The sequence below is a fragment of the Macrobrachium nipponense genome, chromosome 24 (genome assembly GCF_015104395.2).
Source record: "Macrobrachium nipponense isolate FS-2020 chromosome 24, ASM1510439v2, whole genome shotgun sequence".
Classification (NCBI taxonomy): domain Eukaryota; kingdom Metazoa; phylum Arthropoda; class Malacostraca; order Decapoda; family Palaemonidae; genus Macrobrachium; species Macrobrachium nipponense.
Window position 1 is genome coordinate 54,371,365 of NC_061091.1, and position 25,401 is coordinate 54,396,765.

At 35.9% G+C, this 25,401-nt stretch overlaps 1 protein-coding gene across 1 annotated transcript in view; it reads left to right on the plus strand.

Annotated features, from left to right (window-relative positions):
- The window catches only part of LOC135203116 (helicase domino-like), a 209,546-nt gene extending 184,776 nt beyond the window's left edge, over positions 1-24,770 (plus strand). The window contains exons 29-32 of the mRNA XM_064232755.1: positions 1,094-1,318; positions 12,239-12,475; positions 14,259-14,432; positions 24,066-24,770. Of these exons, the coding sequence (XP_064088825.1) occupies positions 1,094-1,318; positions 12,239-12,475; positions 14,259-14,432; positions 24,066-24,380 (951 nt within the window). The 3' untranslated portion in view covers positions 24,381-24,770. The remainder of the gene's footprint in view (positions 1-1,093; positions 1,319-12,238; positions 12,476-14,258; positions 14,433-24,065) is intronic.
- The last annotated feature ends 631 nt before the right edge of the window (positions 24,771-25,401 follow it).

Genomic DNA, 25,401 nt, shown 5'->3' on the forward strand with positions numbered 1-25,401 from the left:
TGAGCGGGATCGCGTGGGTGGAAGTAGTAGTAGCGGACAGTAGTGGGATGTAGAACGGCACCTCGTAGTAACGGGGGAGTTTGAGAGAGGAGAGATCTAATTGGTACGAGACCTCTGACAGTGGTTTTCACGCCCCAGTTACTATACCGACACCTTATATGGGTGAGCGAGCTGGGTTCATCCCTAGCATTCCAATGCAATTTTTTCTCTGGTAATATATAGCAATTATATACCTCAGAAATGATGCTAAAAGGAGCATTTCACGGAGCGGCACAGGTTGAGCCCAGAAAGTAGATATTAATGGTTATCAAATATGCCATTCGATCCAGTACAAATGGTGAAGTATTTGCACACAAAGCAAAATGAAATGAAAGAGATTTAATTATACCTGGAGTATATATTAAATTTCTGAGTGTGAAATATGTAATAGATTTTTCACATACACTTACCCATCTATCCTGTCTTTAGCATTGACAGGTTGTGTGAAGCATGTTTGCTGCATAGTCAGTGTTTCACGTAGGTCCATGTCATTTGAATGACATTACTACTAGCTTAATTAGTTAAGGAAGCTAAGATTTTATTTCATTTCACAGTACGTATATGGAAATAGCACTCAATATCTTGAAGATTAGTAAAGTTTAATTAGTTTGGGACATATGAAGGTAGTGATTACTTCCAATGGTGCTGTGATGCTATATGTATTTAATTCGACTATTTTTTTCTTCTGGAAGCTGCTTTTGTATGCTTTTTTGAAAATTGTGTGCTTGGAAGCTATTTATTTCTGATGTGATTATTTTTGTTTTAGCAGTTTTCATATTTATAAGCTACTTCCTTTCTTAATTAGCTTTAAAATTTTCATATATATAAGAATTTTTCTAAAATATCTTAGAATTTTTTTGTAAAGGATATGTATGTAAAACTTTAGAAAAATATTGTCCAAGGAGATATGTATTACTTGTTTACTGTGTTTTGTAGATGCTTTATTTTCATTTTCATTCAATGATTATGCATAAAAGAATCTATTTCAATCACTGATGCTGATGCATAAGAAGAGATTGTATAGTTGTAATTGTTGTGGTGTTTTGTGGTGCAGGTGCAAGTGCCCTCAGCACAGTTGTTAGCTGGTCTACAGGTGCAAGGGGGTGTGAGTGGTGGTGGGACCCCTGTACCCACATTGGTTAAGACAGTGAGTGCTCCGTCCACCCTGGTGCACACACCTACCTGTGTCACCCTGCCTGTGTCAGCCATTAATGTTACGCTTCCTCAGGCACGCGTCAGCACCGCTGCAACTGTCACCAAAGCTGGCAACACCCAACAGGTCGGTTGTTCAGTCAAAGGATGTCTTCCTTCGACCTGCAAATGGCTGCCTAAATTTCAGACTTGATTCTTCTGAACTTTAAATTTCTAATCCAACCTCAATTTAATTCAACCAAATTTTATTTGATTTTTAACTAATGGCTGGTACTTTCTGTAGCTGTTAAATCAGGAGAGATAAAACACATTTATAAAAATAATGTTAAATGAGCCTCACAGCCTATTTTCCCACCCTCACAACTTCTCTTGTAGATCGGCATTAATGCTTGTTGTGATGCCTTGTGTTTTAAGGAGATAGCCTTTTTCCACGTTCATTTTGGAATAATTTGTAGGTATGTGTGCGTGTATTTATGTCAGAACGAGAGCCCTCATACTATACCATTGTCTGTATGGCCTTTTAAGATGATTTTTTTTTTCACATGCTCTCAAATTAAAGTTACTAGTGGAGTGCTACAGTATACATCAGTAAAGTTGGGACTGAAAAAAGCTAAAAGATTGAAGGAGCCAAATTTTTCATAGTCCCAAGACCTTGTTTTCTAATGAGAAATTGTTTGACCTTCAAACTTTAAGATGTCAAAGCAAATGTTATTTGTGTTGAAGAAAGTTGTGTAGCTTAGTAAAAAGTTGAAAAGCGGATGACATTATCTTGGTATAGTAGGAGATACAACTTTTAGAAATTGGGTAAATGATTGTAGCAGACTTTGATTATATTTGTTACATAGCAGAATATTTAGAATATCTAAATTATTTCAAGAAAATTGTCTTATTATTCAAGGCCAGTAGCAATTGTGGTGCATTTCTTGCTGTATTGGAATATGTGTAATGCATAGCAAGAAGTTGTACAAGAGTGAATGTATTGGCTAAAGCTAAAACTCGTTAAGTTACTAATGAATGTTATGATAGATAATGCACTTTTGAGTTTGTAGAGTAAATTTGAAGATTTGCTTTTTTGTAGACTAGTGTGTACATATATAGTGTATTTTACAGTTATGTGTGGTAATGTATGTTGTTCTATATTGTCCCTGGCATAAAATCTGCTTTATGTTTATATTTGTAGTCCTAGGTTTTTTTACATGTAGGCCATTATATTTTTTTCTTTCCTATTAGTGCTAATCTTTATACCCCTAGGTTTTTGCCTCACATGAATCATGTGAATCAAGTACTATATTCATTCAGCATGTGCAAAAATTATTACACTTCATAAATTATTCCAGTGCCAGGTCACCAGAGCAAACTATCATAAACAAATCAGCTTGATAAATTCCCTGGAAATATTGCATGGTTCCATGTAATTTGAAGTTAACTCATGAATTATCCAGTATTTGTTACACATTTCCCATTAGTCTTTTATGCTTAGGTAGTTTAATTTCACAAGTGGTGCACTCTGTGAAGTAAATTTTTCATTATCTTTCAGTTCAGTATGCATTGTAAAGGAAGTATGTCATTAATATTAATGGGAACAAATTTTATGTTCACATATGCAATCCCCTGTTTTACATTATCCTTTAACTACCCACTGTCTAAAATCACTTACACACATGTTTTTTAACATAAGGTAGCAAGCATGTACTTCTGCAAATATGGTACTTTCCAAGGTAATTTAAAATCAGTACTAGTCTGTGCTAAGTTTTTTTACCCTCTTTATGGGGTGGACATCTATGCAATGCATTATCACTATTCTTCTTTGGTGTGCTCTAACTGTATTTCAGTTTTGTTCAAGTCTCAAAGATGTGGAAGCAGTGCCATCTTTTTCCTCTTGTTTCAGGCTCTGGTGCACAGATGTCAGTTGTTTGGGCCCCTTTAAGTGTATCAGGGGCACCAACCTTAGATGGCCTATTGTCTCATTTCATGTCTTCCCACATCCCACTTGTTCACAGCTGTGACTCTCCTGCACTCATTCACAGTCCGTGGAATATGTCAGTCCATCTGCCTCTTGCCTGCAAGTATCAAGTTCTCAGAAGGTGTCTTCGGTTGTTCCACCGTCTCCTTCTCGTCCTGCACAAGTTCAGAGGATGACGAGGCTTCGCTCAAGAAATCTTGAATGGTGGAACCTGTTAAAGTCCCTTTATTACTAGCCCTTCCAGACATTCACCTTCCCCTCACTTCAGTTCATGTTCACCCAGAAGGGTTTGTGATTCCTCCCATTATTCTCATGACCATGGACTTGTGCTTGTCACATCTGAGGACGGATGTTTACTCGGTCACGACCTTGAGTCTCAGCTCGTCCATGGAGATGGGTATGATTGTGATTCTTTTCCTGTTGTTTAATTGCTCCTACAGGTATAGAATCCCTGCTGGAACAGGAAAAGGATTCAAAGACATCCCTTAGAGTTACCTTGTTCCAGTCATGCCATCTCAGTGCTACATCATATTAATTCTTTGATTTCAGGCCGATATACCATTCTTCATTCCAACAAGTCGTTCAAGTTTCTCCCTCCTCCTCTTCCTCCCCATAGAAGATATCACTCTACTCATCTCTTGCCTCTTCTGGGTAGACAGGTCAACTCTGATGCCATCTGTTTGAAGCCAGGGTTGACCTTGGTTCAGGTTAGAGTGGAGGCCTCTTCCCTTACCTTCCAAGAAGCTGGTATGATGGAGTCGATTGCCTCTTCTGCCTTCAAGACTGTCTCTTAGTTAGACTTATGGTCTACAGTGTTGGCTAGGATTTCATCTTCTCCTGCTGCAAGAAATAAGGTCATTTAGTGTGTCTTACATAGGATGATGCAATTTGGTGCTAAGGCTGTCGTATCTCACCCATCTGAATGTGAATTCATGGGCTAACTTCCTGCTGATGAGTAGGGACGCAACCTTTCAATATTTTCCTAGCCTAATCTTTCCTATATGCAACAATCATGCAATCTACATACCTGTTCACATTCCTCGGTCCCAGTGTAATCCAGCTTAAGACTTTAAACAGCACCACAACATGACTTACAACCCACAAATTCATATATTCATATAAGACAGAGAGCTCTCTCTTACCATACCAAACACCAGATCCGTGCCTCCTCTACTTCTGCTCAGGTTATGTTTACATTTCCACCCCACACCACCACTATCTTTTCTTCTATGACGTCACATCCTATGACACAACTAAATATATCAAGATTCAAGAGATTTTCTAAAATCAAACATGTTTCCCATACATTGAACAACGCCCATATTTCACCAATACACAAAATAAAAATAAAATAATTGCTAAACTTATATATAATCACACTTATCTATTTCTCCCTCCCCTCCAACCTCTTCCTAACCGAATTCCCTCATATCTCCTTTATTCTGCAACTTAGTTAATACATCAGCCATTTTATCTTTTCCTTTTATCCATCTCACCTCCTATATTTCCCCAGATTCTATTGTTTCTCTTATTGCTGCAATATTTATTTTTAATATCTTACTGCTATTTACACCAGTACATACTCTATTTTATTGCAGTCATTAGTGCTTTACTATCAGTATTAACCAACTCTTCAAATTTTCTCTCCCCTACTATCTCTTCTCACATGTTTTTGAAATATATAAATCCTTCTATGACTGCCCCCACACTCAGAGCTTCTGCTTCAATGGTGGATTTTGCTACTTTAAGATTTTCTGGACTTCCACCATATGGGACTTCTCCTCTTACCATCTGTCAAGGATATAACCTAATTGAGTATGGCCATCTTCTTTATTCCCAAATGAAGCATCTGCATAGGCTTCCCAATAAATCTTTTCTTCTTCCAGCTCACTAATTATAACTTTTCTGACTATGTTCTTAGTTTTTCTCATAATTTTAATAAGCTTTTTCTTATCTTTAGTCGTTCCTTCTTTAAAAACTTTAATTAATTCACTAACATTGTAAGATATTTCTGACATGGTATGCAATACCCAATTCAACTGTCATACCACTGATCTATACTCTTAACTCGTTTTGTCCTAACACTGTATTGTCTGTAAATCTTCTAGCTTCTGGTTTTCTTCTAGAATTTATATACTGCCACTGATTAAGATAAAATCCATTTTCCTTATGCTCTACTATTACTCCTATATAGTACTTAAAACTTTTACTTTCTTGTTCTCCTACTTGCAATTTCCCTTTCAATTTCCCAGTGTTTTCCTTTAAAAATCCTTCGGTTCCTCCATAGCAAAAATCATTTATGTGTGTACACAAAATACCATCCAATTTATTGTCTTTTCTCCAAAAGAATATATTTGGCTCTAGTCTACTTCTCTCACCTTTAAGCTCCCTACTTTTACCACCTTACCATACTATGCTTTTCTGCATCCTTGAGCCCATAATCAGTTTTCTTCAATTTCCATAATCCACTCCAACCATCTTCTCTAGGTAGTTTTAAATATATTTCTCTTTCTATTTTGTCACCTGGTAAATATGCAGTTTTTACATCTTGTATGCATAACAGTTCCTTCGCCTTTCAATTTTATTATTGTGAAACAAAATTTTTTAATTTCAGTTTTGCAATTAGGAGCATTTTTTCCCCATTCAACCATCTCTTCTTCAAAACCTCTAGCTACCAACTTGCTTTACATATCCTTTCTCCCCCCCCCCCCCTCTCCCCTTTTACCCTTTCAGTTACTATCCATCTTGATATAACTTTTTGTCCAATGTCATTTACCCCCTCTTATACCTTGTTTTCTCTCCAACTTTGTAGTTCTTTTTCTTTAGCTTGAATTACGCTTCTATTTTCAAATCCTAGCAACACCTCTTCTTCATCTTAAATTTTTTCTGCATGTCTATAATCCCTTAAGTTAACCCATCCCTTGTCACTTGACTATGAGTTTTGTACATTGTACAAATCAACTCAAGGTTTGCTTGATCTTTTTCCTGCAAGACTTAATACAGACCATGCTTCTACTTGTCCCGTATCATTGTTTACTGCTCAAACTGTATTTCCCTGTCACCTTCCATTGTTTCCTCTACCACATCTTTTTCTATAGCCTCTTCTGTGTCTACAGGCCTTATCTAGCCCATTGTTATCTCCTTTCCTTCCTGTCTATCTATATTCCCTCCATTTGGGGCATAGGATCTATCTTTCACAATATGTGATATATCTGTTTTAGGTATCTTTTCTATTTCTGGTGATATTTGAAGCCTATTAACATGTATTCTAGCTACTTCTCTTAAAGAATATTTGACCCTCTGTCTCCTGTCATGTATACATTCCTGATTGTTTCTCTCAGCTAAAATGATATTGTGTTCCTGGACACTTCCTTCTTGTTCCGTCCCGTACTTACAAAAAGCCTCCGGCATCCCAGCCTGAGATGCCGCATTCTTCTTCAGTACGCTCTTAGTACTCTGACAGGGCATAGAGGTATTTTTTTAGGATCATTGCCCACAAATTCTCCCAGAGAAGGTATAGAAAAGGAGTCAAATCTGCCATCCACTACTGATGGGTTTTGGGTTTTGGCAACGAATTCTGGGACAAACTCGAAAACCATAGACTTCCAACCTCTTGAATGCCCCACCACATATGACAGACTATACAGCTCCCCACACTTTTGGTTGAGGCTAGACTGCCTTCAGGGTTAAGCTTCTATCTGTGGACTGTCTCAATGGCTCGTATGGGGGTTATGTAAGGCTACTCAGTACCATGGTCAAATCCCAATCTGGGCCTTTTAATTCCTTTGGGGAACCGGACTGCTCAATACTCTTCATTAACATAGCCATCTCCCATAAAGAAGAAATGTCCACGCCTTCCATCCGCAGAACCGAAGCTAGAGCAGCTCTATATACCTTTACAGCAGTTACAGATATATCAGAAAGTCCGCTAACTGTTGAATAGTGGTTCTAAGTGGAGACAAGTTCCCTCTATGACACCAATCACAGAACGAGGACCATTTTCCTTGGCTGCCAATGACCTGATATTTCCTGCTATCTGTGTTGCTGCTTTCTGAGAAAAGCCTGTTGCTCCCAGGAGATACTTGACCAGTCTCCACCCGTGAAGTGATAGGGACTGCACCGACCGGTGGTACCTCTCCACGTGTGGCTGACATGTAGGTTGTTCCATGGAGGTAACTCTCTTGGCACATCTATTAGGAGTTCCAACAGGTCCGGAAACCATTCTGCCTTCGGCCACAATGGGGCTACCAGAGTCATCTTGAGGTTCTGAGACCGCATTACAGGCAGTCACCGGGTTACGACGGGGGTTCTGTTCTTGAGATGTGTTGTAAGCCGAAAATCATCATAAGCCAGAACATAGTAAAAAAATCCTAAGAAAACCTTACTTTTTAATGCTTTGGGTGCATTAAAAACTATGTAAACTGCATTCTTATTGCATTTTTCATTAAAAAAAAACTTCAAATATTGATTATTTTGCATTTTTGGAGTCATATATCTTCTGCCAGATCAGCGTTGTAGGCGTTGTAACCCTGGAACATGTGTCGTAAACCTGGAAATAATTTCTGATAAATATAATTGAAAAGCGTTGTAACCTCGGATCGTCGTAAGCTAGGGACTGCCTGTACCTTGTCCAGAACCTGATGGATTAGGCAAAATGGAGGAAATGCATACACGTCCAGATTGTCCCATGGGTGTTGTAGCGCATCTTCTGCTACTGCCTCTGTGTCCGGGACTACTGAACAATACACTTCCAACTTTTTGTTGTACCTGGTTGAGAATAGGTCTATGCTTGGCCTTTTTGAACATTCTGTCCACCACTGCTTGATGCAAGGACCACTTCATTCCTAGAATTTGGTCCCTGCAGCTCAATTTGTTGGCAACTATGTTTCTTTTTCCTGGAATATATCTGGCTCTGATGTCTACAAAGTTCTCTAGAGCCCACTGATGAAGTTGAACTGTCATCTGGTGTAACTGTCGAGATACTAGGCCTCCTTGCTTGTTTACGTAAGCTATTACTGTGGTGTTGTCTAACATCAATATCACTGATTGCCCCTTCACCCTCTCCCGGAATTCCTGTAGTGCCAGAAACGCTGCTTTAACTCCAACACATTTATATGGAGTTCTCTGTCCTGGCAACTCCACTTCCCTGAAATCATCAGCTCCTCCATGTAGGTGCCCCAACCTTCGAGTGAATTGGAAAACTCTCTGCAAGACTGAAGCAGAGAAATTTCCTGGAAGACTGATGGACTGGGATCTGAAAATATGTGTCCTTCAAGTCTATTGTCAGCATAAAGTCCTTGTCCCTGACTGCTGCTAGAACTGTCTTTGGGGTCTCCATTCTGAATCTGTTTTACCTTATAAACAGATTCAATTTTGACAGATCTATAACTGTCCTCCAATCTCTGTTGGCTTTGGGGACAAGGAAAATACGGCTGTAAAACCCCTTTGACGGAAGCAATACTTGTTCCACAGCTCCCTTCTCCATCATCTTCACTTCCTCTTGCAGAATAAGAGCTTTCAGAGATTCCTGTGCATAGGAGAGGTGTTGTAATGGTTGTTCTGTCGGGTGGGGTCACTTCGAATGGAATCAAATATCCGACTCTGAGAACATCCACCACCCACTGCTCCACTCCAAATTCCTGCCAAACAATCCAATGATTTGCCAGGCAACCCCCCACTGGTGTGGCTAAGTGATGAGAGGCCCCCACCTTATCTTCTTGAACCTCTCCCCCTGCCCCTAATACCCCTTCCTCTGTTGGGTCTATTGTGAAAGGGCCGATGAGGTAACTTCTTTGGGGAAGGGGGTCTTGTTGATCTATTAGAGATGTTGTCTCACTGGTCTCTTTTGAGGTAATTGCTGATGTTGTCTTACCTCATTAGAATTAGCCTGGCTTCCAGATGTTTTCCTAACTGCCTGTTGAACTAATCTGTTGTTAGTATCCATTCTTTTTCTATCTATAGCAGCTTCCAATTATACCCTTTGGTAATAGCAATTGCGACTCTAGGATATCCCCATTCCGCATTGCTAATAGGGAATCCAAGTCAAAAGAGCGGCTTAATCTAGCCAATGCTGCATCTCTCCTCATCAACAGGATATTAGCCCATACTAAGTCTATCCTAATGTTAAGACCTCAGGTTTGTTAGTTATGAAAAATTCAAATTGGTTAAAAATTTGTCATGTTTAACCACTACTGTTTTCCCTGATAGTGAATATTTCTCACCCATTGCAGGCCTCTTTTCCCTAAGATAGTCCTAAAAATATGCTAATTTTACAAAGTTATAAGTGTTCTCTCTCATTTTTTTATTTTTTTTTTCAGATTAAAATTACAGCTCAGACAATATCATAAAAGATGAGAACTAAAACCATGAACAGATTCTGAGTATATTTATTGCAAAATATTTATGATATATCCTTGGATGGGAAGTTGTGACAACATTCCCCTTGACCACCTCAAGCAAGACTGAATGTTTCTCTCTCAGCTTACTCCAACTCTGATACGGCAATCTGAAGAGTTGCCAATACAGGCAGTCCCCGGTTATCGGCATTCTCGGATATGGCAATGCGGTTTTATGGCGCTTGTCTAGCGCCATAAGGGCCGAGTTTTGGTTATCGGTGCCATGAGGTGCCGATAATACAGTTATGGCACCATAACATACATTAACTGAAACTTGGCGCCATAAGTGCCATAAATTGATGAGTTTCAGTTAATGGCAGATTTCACTTACCAGCACCCTGCCAAGAACGGAACCCCCACCGATAAGTGGGGACTGCCTGTAGTGATAAATGGAACTAGGAGCATTTTTCCTGCAAATTTGTTCAAATTATATGGCACCAAATCTTGAACATATATGTATTCTACATGGACTTTTATATGTATGTTACCAGTCCACAAGGGGTTAAGAAGAGAGATGTAGCTTTAAACAGAGTTGATGAGAGTTATTTCTGGCCAACTTCAATAACTTGCATTTGTTACAGAGAATATTATTAAGAGTATTGGGGGGAATGTTGTACTGGAAGGAGAGGGTAACAAGAAACTCCTAGTACACTTTCTGCACAGGAACTTCGTTCTGAAGAACTTTTCCCAGAGGACAGGCATGAGATCTGCTAATAATGAAATAGAACTTCATCTTTGAGGATGGAAAAGGGGATTTGTTCTCACCCATGACCTCTCAGTATGCCATTGGAATATGTGTCCAGCTACTGGATTCATGACCAGTGGTACTTTAACCTTCCTGAGGAATTCCTTATGACTTGAGCTTCTGTTGATTATTAGCAGTAGTTTCAGAACTACTGTCCCTGGTAGACCTTTCTTATTCGGCAGATTGAGGAAAGTATGCCAGCATTTTGAGAGGGAAGTTGATAGGAAACCCATTAAGCCCTCTAGATGAACCTCTGACTTTGATTCAAAGGTCTCTGTCAACCATTCAAACAAATTTCTTTACTCAATCATGCTGTAGAGATAGATTTTCTCTTGGCATTTACATATTCAGGAAACAGAACCCAGACTGTTATGCCCAATGCCATTCTATCACTTTTAGGTCATGCCCATAATGCAGAGGATCTCCTTTTCCCATCCTGGGCTTTATGCCTTTACCTTCACACAATTAGACTCCAGAGAAGATATATCCATTTTCTTGGCATGTATTTGGGATCAAGTAGTTAGGTGTAAGATTTTGTTTTAGCCCTGAAAAATTGTAAAGGGTGTACTTAAATATGTTGGAAGATGAAGCAACCATTATAAGGGCAGTGTTAATGAAATTAAATCTTTTTGTACAGTATTTATGCTAAATATAATTTAGATGTTATTGTGGTGTAAATAATGTTTGCTAAAATATCAAATTTAGTTTTCTATCTTTCTTGGGAGAGATAGTGTTAGCATGGGTTCTCATTCAGTAATAGCGCTTGTGGTTCTGTAATTAAAGATGTCCTCTGTATCTAAAAGTGTAGTTACAAAACTCTCGTGTTACTTTTATGCTCTTAAGAGTCACATTCATAGTTCCCTGACCTTTGGAGAAATGGGTTTTGTTTCTATCAACTCAAACACCAGACTTACAGTATACATTTTTCATATAAAAGTCAGGGCCTTTAACAACTCAGTTCCTCCTTGTCTAAACTGAAATGTAGGCAGTTTCATTAGTAATGCATGCATTAAGAAGCTTATGTTATTTTTGCAATACAATTTCTTCAAAAAATTCATCACTTCCATACAGATTTTCTCCTCTCCCAATGTTATATTCTTGACACCCAGAAACTTGTGGATTTGTGTGAGCATACAGTTGTTGAAATCTTAATAGATGGCCTGGGCAACATAGGTAGTGTTTTTGCAAGAAAATTAAAGTTTCTTTCTGATTAAAAGTTTTGTAAATCTTATCTTTTTTATATCTGAAACAATATTTAAAGTTTCCTTAGAATTAACTTCAAAATTTTCTTATTACAAGAACTTTATGTGGAAATCAACCTCAAGGTGAGAGAAGGCTCATGGAATAACATAAAGGGGTGTTAGTGTCACTAGATTTAGAGGGTCTTAAGGTAAATAAACCAAAGTTTAGCTTCTTACAGCAAGAATTCCTATCTTAATTAGTTGGTATTCAGGCTTTTATCATAACCACCTCAGGATCAGTAATGTTTGTTGAATTTTTTATTGCTCATCACTGTATGTATGTGTCGAGTCATACATGACAAACTTCCTTGAATTTATATTTTTTATTAGAATGTTTCATTTTCTCATGACATAACTGAAGTATTTTTCATCAGTATCTATAGGGATGGAAAGTTATTTTCTGTAAATCATTCCATTGTGTATTGTTGATGTGTTAACCACCATAATTTTTTTAGCCCAGAGTCATTTCAGTTGTGAATGCATTTATGCCAAGTGGTTATACTGCTTGTATTATATGGTGTTTATGTGGTTGAAAATTAGTAGCTATTGATTTTTTCTTATGCATGTTTTTCTTTTGAGAGTGTATTTAAGTTTGGCTGCATTTCAAGAGAATGCATAGGTTAGAGTTGGAAGTTATATTCATTTAGGATTCATTTAAATCCCAGTTTATCACGAGGTAATGTTTAGTTCTTTTCTTTTGCAGACTGTACGAAACATTCCCTTACAGCAGCAAATATTGGCTGCTAAGCAGAGGTCACTAGTTGGCGTTAAGGGTCCTGTAGGGCTCCAACTTGGCAGTAAGGCTGTTGGAAGTTCTGGTCTCAGTACTGTGCAGATTGTGCAGGGAGGTGGCCAGAAGCAAATGTCTCATGTCACAGTGCAGCAGATTCAGCAAGTTTTGAAGCAGGTGCCACAGCAGTCTATTCAACATATTACTCAAGTGTGTATTTAACATTAGACAAGAGAACATGCCATTGATTATGATATTATAAAGTTAGGTTTTTAACACCAAAATGAAACCAAACATGATATAATAAAGTTAGGTTGTCAACTGCAAAATGAAACCATAACCAGTATTATGTATACGTACCATAAAAAAAATTCAAGTTGGTGTATATAAAAATGTTGCTATATAGTATTCATAAACTGAAGGTGTGATTTGCCACAAATGAGTCTTGTGACTATTTAGCCAATTAGCAATAAGACTTGACCATAAAATTTTCACCACAACTCATAATAAATAGCAGATGAATTTTTATTAGAATATCTGCAAAACACTATAATCAATGACAGATATGAACAAGTAGTACAGGCAGTATCCAGGTTACGGCTGGGATTCTGTTCCCGGCAGGTGGCTGTAAGCCGAAAATCTCCTTAACCTGAATCATCATAATTATAATGGGAATAGATAGCACTTACAGTGCTGTTACAGCGCTGTAAGTCTTGGTTACAGTGCCATAAAGCAGGTAACGATGCTGAAAAATTGTGGTTAACAGCACCTTGAGGCTAGTCCAAAACGACATAACCCAGGGGCTACCTGTACTGCAAAAGGCTGAATTTTCATGCTAATGAAAAGAAAAGCTGTATACATATATAATTGCACTCACAAGATGATATCATTAGCAAAGTATGTAGTAATTGCATAATTCCTTTTACTTCACTTGCTGAAAGTGCTAGAGTGAAACAAATTTGAAATGCAAGATGATTATATATAATAACGAGAAATGGATTATTTACAAGCAGTGACAAAAGTGCAGTATCCATGACGAAACAAGCACCAGGGAAATGAGCTTAATGGCTTTGTAAAGCATTGCAGGATCATGGGGAGGGAGATTTTTGACACACCCCCCTAAGGTTCAACAGAAAGTATACACAATACGTATGACTTCTCTTCTCCTTTAGACACAAGGCTGATTAGCCTGGGAACTAGTGAGTCTGGACTGTCATATAAGCCCATATGTGTATAGTATATACTGTAAACTTGTAACCATGTGAATGGGTGTAGATGCAGAACGTAAAGAGTTCCAGCTTGGTGGAATGAATGCTTCTTTGCGCACAGAATAAATAGTCCTGTGATTATTTAGTTTTAATGATTAAAGAAATACCAAAAGGGTTAAAGAAAGGTAGGATCAAGTGAAGTGGTAAGCCAGTATTAGCTGTAAATTTTGTGGATTATCCCTTTATAGAGTAATATAGCTGATGGGTAATGATAGGAAAAGTGTAGTGTAACTGCTATGTAATATAGGGGAAAATCTTTTAAATGGTAACATGGTATATACCCTAGACACCTAGATTATGGTAATATCAAACTATTGTCTGGAGTAGACTAATGTAGAGAATGTAGTAGGAAAGAAAGAGAGAAAAATTAAAGTGAAAAGATGAATTTAAACAAAGGTATACATAATAGCTGTGAGAACACAAAAAAAAGTGCAAAAGAGAACTGCTAATTTTAAACTGTAACTATTGAAATATACAAGAAGTACAAGTTCTATAATGTGCTAAAACCTGCAAATGTAAGAAGTTGGTGTATAGTTGTCAAAACAATGATAAATACATGCAGACCTGGACTTATGACCAGGTTGTGTTAAGGTGTTCATGTTCACTCGCGTGTTCTTTTACACTTTTCTCTGTGTAAAATTACAAATGGTAAATTTATACAAATGCATATTATATATCTGATCCTCAAATATGAAAATTCCATCATTCTTTCATCCCTTTTCCAGGGTGGCACTGTGAGTGGTACTATAGTAGGAAAAGCTGTAGCAGGTGGGAGTGTGGCAGGAACAAGTGTCGCTACATCCGGCGGCACACAGGGCATTACCACATCTCACACAACAAAGCTCATTCCCATGACTGTATCTTCACAACAGCAGCAATCCATAAAACAAACTATACAGGTATTTATTGCCCATGTACCTCTGAACCAGTTTGTTTTTAAATGGGTATTTCATAGACTTTGTTTTGACTATATTTTCTTTATTCACTTTAGTTAGTAATACATATGTACTGGTAGTACAGGTAGTGTTTGTGTAATGATAATTTGCCTTACAATAATCTGATTATATGATGAGGTTAGTAATTAATACCGATATGACATTTTAAACAATATTTTAAAATTCGCTTACAACGGATGCAGACAGCAGCATATAATCAGTCAGTGAGAGAAACCAAATTACAATAGACTAACTTCTTTACCTCCATCTCTTTATCCCATCTAGGTAAATAATTTTTTAAAAAGTAAAAGAAAACTATAAAAGTAATGATACTAACGTTATACTCGTTGTGCACAGCCATGAACAACCAAAAGAGAAACAACTTCTTTGCTAAGTATATACAACCAAAACGGATAACAACAACATCCGTTTTGCTTGTATTTCAACCATCATATGATAGTAAACAATTGCCGTGGTAGTTATGTTATAATGACGTCATGTAAAATAGGACATATATTTTAATGTTATACGTACCCTTATTTGCTATGAATAAAAGATCAGCAAGGAAATATACTGCTTAATTTAAACTGAAAATTGTAGCTGAAGCTAAGAAGACAATGTTCAAGCTCCTAGTGACACTAAATTAGCATGCTTTGGCAACAAGGATAAGACTGTAAACTTTCATATGCCATCAAACATAACTGTTGACAAAATTGAGAGAAAAGTATTGTAATCAAAACAATGAGGCGTGAAAGAACACATTTTACTGTGTTCATGCCGATAAAAGGTAAATAGCCTCAATGCAGCCTATTAACCCAATAACCATTTACTATGGGAAGCAGCTTTGGTGCCCCAGCTGTCAGCCAAGAATGCGGGCAAATATTTACGCTAACCAAACTGTCAGCAAATAGTAAAAAAACACAACATGGCAACTGTTCTCCCAGCCGCGCTATCTTTTGAGTGCAGGGTGGCTACATTAGCATATTTTCAGTTTCTGTATCGTATTTCATATATTTTAACTCATGTAAGTCTATTAACATACATACGGCCGTTCCCTGTAACCACTGTCACGTATTTATATGTCTGCTCTTTCCAGCCAAATAATAATAATAATAATGATTATAATAATTTATCCCTTGGCTATAGGATTATCAACGTGGGGCCATTGGAAAATAACATTCTCTTAGAACAGACACACATGCATTGTTTCGTGTAAGGAGATTTATTCGTTGTTCATAAAACCCTTTCTTCTTTTGACGCTCTAGAATTTATAAATAATAGGATACAAAAATTGCCCTTCGAATTATTGTTCTTACTATCATCAGATTTTTCTTTGACAAGCCATAATAATGGTATGAAATAAAGTTGATTCCAAAAGATCTCGCATTTTGTAGTCTGTATAATCCAGTCTTTGGGCTGAAGCTAAAGCTAGGTTTGTTATGAATTCTACATCATCCACGATGCATTTCCGTTTTGTACATAGAAAAAAAAAGTGAGATTATATATATATATATATATTATATAATATATATATATATATATATATATATATTATATTATATATATATATTATAGTATGTATATATATATATATATATATATATATATGTTATATTATACTATATATATGTATATATATATGTATTATATATATATAATAATTAATATATATGATATATATATATGGATATATATATGTATATATATCATATATATAATATATATATATATATATATATATACTATATATATAGTAATATATAATATATATATTATAATATTATATATATATAATATGTATATATATAATCTATATGTTATATTTATAAGTATATATGTTATATTATATATATAACTATTTGTATAATATATATTATATGTTATATATATATATATATTGTATAATATATATTAAAAAAAAATATTAATATAAAATATATATTGTATATATTATATATATTGTTTATACTATATATAATATATATATATATATATATATATATATATATATATATATATACTTCTATATATATATAGTATATATATATATATATATATATATATATATATATATAATAGATTATAATATATTATTATATTAATATAATATATATATATATATGGTATCTGTGGTGGTGGGTGTGGTGTGTAATAATATATTATATATACTAAGTATATATAATATATATATATTATAATGTGTGTGTGTGTGTTGGTGTGTGTATATATATATATATATTATATATATATATATATATATTTTAATATATATATATTATACATACTATTCTCACTTAGAAATTCTATACAGTTTACTTCTATTTAATTTATATTATATATATATATATATATATATATATATATATATATATATATATATATATATATTAAGAGAAAGGTAAGCTCAAGAAGTTATATTAATATGAAGAAGTAGAAAATCCTGTGGGAAATATATATATATATTCACCGATTTTAGAAATACAAATAAGAAACAATGAGAATTATTTAGGGTGAATCCACATAAACGTTACATGTACTGAACACAAAGTAAAATTACAATCTTTCAGCTGAGTCTATGATTTTATTTATTTCATTTACAATAAATGTCACTAAAATAGAAATAATCAATTATCATTACCTTGAATATGCCTCTCTCTCTCTCTCTCTCTCTCTCTCTCTCTCTCTCTCTCTCTCTCTCTCTCTCTCTCTCTCTCTCTCTCTCTCATATATATATATATATATATATATAATCTCCTCTCTCTCTCTGATATAATATAATAATATATATATAGTATAATATATATATATATCATATATAATTTATTATATATATAATATAATATAATTAAATATATACGTATATATATATATCAAAGAGAGAGAGAGAGAGAGAGAGAAGCATATCCAAGGTAATGATCAGTTGTTGTTTTCATCTCTCCTTTCCTTCCACCTGCATCGAGTTTGGTGGGTGGAACCACTTGAACATTAGTTAGAGAATGGTGCCTTGTATTATCCAGAGCCCTTTTGACCGATTCCAATTCCTAGTTTCATGGGCAATGGCAGATTTAGTGATCTCCCTTTTGTACAGGTAAACGACTTTTACTTTCCCTGTGACTTTTGACCGTCGACAAGGGAATTCCGAACTAACCATCATCAATGATAGAAGGAACTGGAATCTTTCAAAAGGACTTGTTATAATTCCAGACCCTAATACCAAGCGCATCAAATTCGTCACGGGTAGGAGGTAACTGGAGCTGTAAACAACAACAACCGATCATTTCATTCAATATTAACTACGGTGCTGCCGTATAAATTTCTGTATTCGCCAGTTATCTGTATCATAGTCAAACCAAAATTACCATGGACTTGTACGTTTTAGACGCTGCTACTTTTCCCAGATTTTATTCATAAAACCTTGCCCAAAGTTCGAATGTCGTAAAGATGTGGCGGAAACACGCTGCCACACATTTCCATGCTAGGTTCTGCGTATCTAACCGTGTAGACGTAAAATGAACAGAAATCTGAAGAATTGAAATCGTATAGTAAACTGCTTTGGTAAAAAAGTAGGGTGAAGATAATCTAGTTTCTAATCACCTAAATAAATCATACGAACTCCCAATGTCCAGCCCAGATTGACCAGATTAAAGAACCCAAATTGTGGGATGCAGATTATCTGTATTGAGATTGTAAGTCGGGAAGGAGTTTGGAAACGTAGCTAATGACACCCATATTGTGTAGAGTGTTTCTGTGTGCGCTATAAATGTAATTACATACATAGCACTCATGCATAGTCATATATATATTTTTATCAATGAAAAATTTGTTAGGTTCAAATTTCTGTATATGGCATCAGTGTTCAAAGGAGGGTTTAGTAGAATACAAAGAAAACAGTTTCTCTCTCTCTCTCTCTCTCTCTACACACGACTAAATCTTAGGACAGGAAATTACTGGCAGTCATTCACATATCTTACTTTATTGTCTTCACCTTGCTAGCCCTGTTTTCATTTTCATCATTCTCACTGTCGGATGAATTTTCAACAATGGTTGTTGCGTAAGAATTTTGTACATAACTTTCATTTAGAGTATTGTTTCATGAATGAAATTTGTCGTTCTACATCTAACTTTTTGTTCTGTAACGTTCCAGCACATTTTTTTTTATATTTCAGTGGGAAAAATGTCAATAAACTACAAGTACTTACTTATCGCATTTCATTTGCGCTAGAGCTAAAAAAGAAAAACAGAAGAAAACAACTCACGGCCGATGCTAAGTTGGCTTAGAAAGGATTATAGCCCTTTTACCCCCTGCGTTGAAAGACCAAAATTCTGTGTAAATGAACGACCAGTCAGCGGCGTGTTCTCTCGCTACATAGCGACTCCACCAAGTGATTGGCGAATTCCCGCTTTAGATATACAAAATCAGGAAAATTATGATAAATGGGTTTGGGAGGAAGTGTTTTTGTTTGGATAAGGTCAACAACACTTCCTCGGACTTAGAGAGAATACCTTATAGAGGATTTACCTTGGAAGAAAGGCAGGAAAAATCAATCGTATATATACGTATTAAACATCACGGTCAAAACATCTGCTCCCCGTATATGTATGTACTTAACGGCTCGGGTAGCATTGGTGTGCTACGTACATATACATACTAAACGGTTAAAGGGTTAATGAAAACATAATTTAGTTCACAACAAGATGTATTCAAGTCGTATTTTGACTTGAAAACACTTTGTATAATGAAAAATTACCTTTTCCAATATAAATAAAGAAGTACTTAGATATTCATATATGCTAAATAGAAATCAAGAAAATTGCGCAGATTTAAATTAATTACGGCAGTATTAACTCTTATTCGCCATCAGCTGATTTCCAAACCAAAACATTGACTGCCTTGTTTGTATTTTATAATACAGTATGTAATATGAGAATACATTGGAACCTCGGTTTTCCTACATAATCCATTCCAGAACTTCCCACAAAATCCGAAACGTACAAAAACTGAAACAGTAATTCCCATAAGGAATAGTATAAATACAATTAATGTGTTCCAGACCCCAACAGTAGCAAAAAATATATTTTATAGAGAATAGACACAGTTTTAGATACAGAAAACAATGAGAAATAGATATGCAGGACTAATGAAATTAATAAATGAACATTTAACACCAGTCTTGCCTTAATGGAAAACACTTGTTAGCGTACAGAAGACTGAGAGGAGGGGAGAGGGAGGAGGTGAAGTTATTGTATGGAAGGGGAATCTCCCTCCAGGACTTCGGGTATTAAGGACTTATCTGGGGTTACTTCTCTTTGTTTTTCATTGGCATTATCTGAGGTTACTTCCCCACTTTGTTTTTTACTGAGACTAGGACCAGCTTGAGAGTTACTGGGCCCCTGTCACACAACAAAACTGTCCAAAGACATTTGTTTCTGAAATTTCTTTAAAATTTGCCTAAAGTTAAACACAGCATTGTCATTAAACATGTTGGAGACACTGATTATAACTTATTTGTTTGGATGACAATTCTCTACAAAAATTTTTACATTTTGTATGCCCATTCGTTTTCTGAATTTTTCAAACAGGCCTCTGCTGGCCTTAAATTCACTAACAGCAGCTCTTGTTGTAGGCATTTTCTCACTGAGATAGGCATGCAACGCTCTCCAACACTTTGCTACGAGTTCTTTCTTGAATTCTACTAGTATAGTGTTTATTGCCTTTTTAACAGAAGGGCTAACACTTGAAACTTTCTTTGGCCATGATGGCTTATTTAGCAGTTGCGCTTGAATAAAAAAATACAAAACATACAAAAACAATGGGCCTAGTCATGTTGTGGGCAATAGAACAAGCATTTCCGAGTGTACAAAATCCAAGGATATTTACAAAACCCAATACAAAATTTCGTTGGAAAAAATTATGAAAACCGAATCGTACTAACACCAAGGTTCCATTGTAGTCCATTGAGAACAGTTTGATAGTTGTGTGTAAGTGGTATAAGTGGCGTTACAGTTACTATGGCCTTCCATGCATGTATGTGTATGTGCTCTTGCTGATACGTATACATTCCGCTTTATGTATATACATTATATATCGTGGAGTTGAAACTGCTATATTAATTTAAAGCTACTCTATTTGCAACAGATATGAGTAGAAAACTATTTGCACTAAGAAATTTATGTTAGTCCCATCCCCTGTCATTGTCTTAATATATAAGAATTTTATGTGTAGGCCTATGCCTTGACTTTGCTTCTCAATGTAAGAAATTGACGAGTAGGCCTATGCCCTGTCATTGCCTCAAAACAAGAAATTGTTGAGTAGCCCTATATCCTGTCATTGCCTCAAAATATAAGAATTTAACATGTAGGCATATGCCCTGTCATTGCCTCAAAATATAAGATTTTTATGTGTAGGACTATTCCCTGCCATGGGCTCAAATATAAGAAATTGATGAGTAAACCTATGCCTTGTCATTCCCTCAAAATTTTAAAAATTGATGTGTAGGCCTAATCACTCAATAATATTAACATTTGACATGCAGGATTATGATGAATTAATACCCTAACATCGGAACTCGGTGCATAAGTCTATGTTTCATATCAATTAATATGGTCTATGTTGTTTTGCTTATACAGGAGAACACCAATTTTTAAAATGCAAGATTGTGTGTATTTATGCTGCACATAGTAAAAAAAAAATTATTCAGACAAAATGATCCAAGATCTTCATAATGATATACAGTGGACCCCCCGTATTCGCGTTCTCCAGATTCGCGGACTCACACATTCGCGGATTTCTCTCGGGAACGTTTCCCTGCATTATTCGCGGAAAATTCGCACATTCGCGGTATTTTTCTATGATAAATATCCACAAATTCCTGGTTTTTTTGATGAATTTCAGTATAAAATGCACTTTTTGTGATAAAACTATTAAAAAAACCATGTATGAAAATTTTTAGTGGGTTTTTCTTGAGTGTTAACTAACAAAATAGGCTGTTTTTAGCATTTTTATAGGGGTTCCAAACATTCGCGGGTTCTAACTATTCACGGGGGGGTCTGGTACGCATCCCCCGCGAATACGGGGGGACCACTGTATAACTAGTTTTATGTGTGGGGGGATGAGGGAATATTAATAAAATCATATAATTTGCTGTAAGGGCTGCCATGACTCACACACATAAGGTTAAGGAGTAAGAATGAACCGCTTTTGACTTACCTTGAGATAGAAAATCATTTAATTAGTTAAGGTCACCAGGAAACCAGCCATTAAGATTTAAAGTTAATTTTATTTACAGCAAAATGTACAGCCTCAAAACAAACTGAATGGCAGATAAGCCCCGTGGTGAGAGCACAAAATACTGTGATAAATTACTCTTAGTTACAATAGCAATTCGTTAACGGCTGCTGCTTAACATGAGAGATGGGGCGTATTCACGATCTATGCAAGACTGGTTCCCGATTATTGATGATAATGTCTTCTACGGTAAGTGGGCGCTTGGCAAGGAGCCAGGAGCACGAAATTCAAGGCAGTCAGAATCTGGAAAAGCATTCCAGGTTACAATCAAACACAAAACAAAGACTTCACTCACAAAAATTATGACGAATGCACCATGGAGGGAATTTATCTTTAAATCAAACACAATGTTGATAATATGGAGAGAAATCTAATGCTTATGTTGAATAGCTCAATGAGTAGCTTTGAACAAGTCACAAGGGAAACATGATACTTGGAATGGGACAAAGGCGTTCGTAGAGAGAAAAGGGAAATTTAAATATGGAAAAATAGTGAGAGTTTTTTCGTCTTGGAGAGATAGGGGCTGGTTGAATTTGCCACTTCCAGAAGTACCTTGGATTGCATGTGCGTATAGATTGAGATAGGATTTAGACTCTAACCAGTAAAGATGAACTAACCAGTAAAGATGAACTAAGGGGCTTACGAGCAGAGGCAGTCACGTCTGACTGCTATCAGGACAAGCGAAGGAGTGAGAAGGAATCAGGGCGTTCGTGGGTCACCTGGGTTCAAGCACAGGGAATGGCATTTGTCTGAAAAGGTGCAAAACAGCCAGCACAAGGTTGTGGGAGAATAGACCTTAAAGCTAACACTACATAAAGGCCTAACCAGCGACCCATGTAACCCCCGTGACCCGCTCCTTTACCCTACAATAGGTCTAGTGTTTAACCCTTTCGTGTCCAACTGACGTAATAGTACGTAAAAATACTCTATCCACTATCTATCCAACTGACATAGCAGTACGTAAAATGTACCAAAATTTTTCGTGCGTGTGGTAGGGGCATTTTTTAAAAATTTTCGGACAAGTAGCGATTTCCATAGCCTAGATCATACCTTGGACCGTGTATCTCGGGTATCAATATGCCAGCAAAGTAGTTTCTGTACTGTGCATGCTCAAATCCCTGGCGTAGTAAAATTCTCACAATGAAATCAGCTGATTGCACCTACACTTCCCTCTCAGTGACCCCAAAGCCATTTTTCTTAACTCTCCCTTTATTCTTCAACTTTTCCTCTACAATTTCGTATATTTACAAAGTAATTTCTATGAAAAATAACCGAGATAGGGCTCTTCAAAAAATTGTTATTCTAGCAATAAATGTTGACAACGGTAAAAAAAATTTTCGTTTTGATCAATTTATAACATCAAAATGAAACTGTTGCCGTATCCAAAGCCATTTTTCTTGACCTTCCCTTTATTCTTCAACGTTTCCTCTACATTTTCGTATATTTACAAAGGAATTTCAATGAAAAATAACCGAGATAGGACTCTTCAAAAAAAAAAATTCTAGCGGTAATTCTCACTATGCACCGGGCGGAGCAATATGTTTCTTATCCTCTTTTCTATCGATTTTTTCACCGGCTGGACTTATTCGTTTTCCATTTATTTATATGCCGATATTTTGGGAATTTTATTGGCTTTCTCATAAAAAATAATTCATTCGCCTGACTTTCATAGTTTTTGGGTTAGGAACGAAAATATAAAAAAAAAGTAAAGATTTTTTTGTTTTTTTGTTAAATAACTCATATTTTTTCGTATTTAGAGTGCTGGGACTCTTATTCTGACTATTCCACCATAAAATACTAACATTTAGAAAAAAAGGACAGCAAAATGAACGTTGTTGGCATAAAATCTATATTTTTGCGGAATTTTCAAAATGATAATTTTTTCGCACAGCGCTCCCAGACACCTCGGATATCTGGGGACACAGTGCTCAAAACTAAGCGGATATGAAAGAGTTAACAGCTTTATTTATTTCCTAATGGATTTATTTTTACACTTCATTTTTTCTTGCATTTTCCTTGTTTTGTCAGAGCTGACATTTGTTATTCATGTTGGTTACCTCATTCATCAAGAAAGAAACTTAGATGTTAGTAATAGAAACTTAGATGTTAGTAATAGGTGAAGAGTGTATTGACCAACATGAAGAGTTTTTGGAATTATGTTATAGGCACAGTAGATGAAGAGCAACAAAGAATAGTAAATATATTGATAAGGGTAAGTATGTAGAAGAGAAATTCAGTGAAACAGATGCATGCCAGACACGTCTTGTATGAGGTTTTATACTAATATTAACTGAGTGAATATTTTTTCCCAGGTTGTTTCTGCTGGATCACCTGTTGTTGGTGGAGGGTCTGCTATCAGAGTAAGTGCAGGTGAACGCACGGCAACCTCCACTTTAGCACTGCAGTCAGGATCTGTGAAAGTGACAAATCCAATACTTTCACAAGTGTCTGCAGCCTTGCAACCCATGTCAGTGGCTGTAAGAACCCCAACACAGAGTCCTGTTAGAATTCAGACTTCGGCCCTTCAGACTCAACAAACCACACAGACTCAGCAGCAACCACAACAGCAGTCCCAGCAAGGACAGCAACAGACTGGTGGAAATGGCAACAGTAGTAGTAGTCAGTAATTTTTCACAAAGCTCTCTGATGTTGTTGGATTCAAGGATGTCTGTATTATGTTATTTAGAAAGAGTAATATTTACACAGAAAGTAAATATTGCCAAATTATTGTCATTAAAAGGGAATCTTACTTCACCTCCATAGCTTACATATTGTGATAAACCAAAAAGTGTTTTCCCAAACTTTTTTTTCCAAAAGAAAGGTACTTTTATTTATTGTGATACAAATGCATAGTCCTAGACTCTTGTGATAAATTTGATTAAAAAACAAAAAACAAAGTACGTAGTTGCAGAAATTCTTTGACACTGAATTGTGGTTCAGCAGCTTTATTATATTTTGTTGTAAATATTTAGTTGTAAGCCGATTTTATATTTATAAATATACACTATGTAAATAAATTGATGCTTTATTTAGCCACAAAATATTTTTAAAAAATCCTATATGTTCAGTGTATATGTAGCTTTTGAATATTATTGATGTAGTTATTGCCAAGGATACCAATAATTTACATCTTTGGAGTAACGAGATATAGCAGTTATGGGATTTAGACAGTTTTGGTTTTTCGTTTGGTTTTCTTCAGCGTGCATCAGTAGGAATTTATCAGTCCCAAAGGACACTCACTGTAGTAAACTGTAGTCCACCCTGTTAGTACAACTGACAGATAAAAAATTAGATGGTACTGTTATGCTTAAATGTCATGCAACATGATTCTTTTTGCATCATCCATAACCTCAGATTCAATGGAAAATGTGTAGTTGCCAAGTAGTGTTCAAATTTTTTTTTATTCCAACATATAGTATATATTAAGTATAGGAATTCACAAGTTAAATTTATTTACTAATGGATTAATAGATATACAATATATTTAATTCCCTGGTGTCATTCATAATTTATGTGAAATGAATTGAATATACTATTACTTTTCCTTGCACTGATGAGCTTGAAGTATAGTATGGCCAGGTTCACAGTGCTGCCAAAGCCCACTTCCCACAAGAAATGGTCATCATAACCACCTCTACAGCATATATC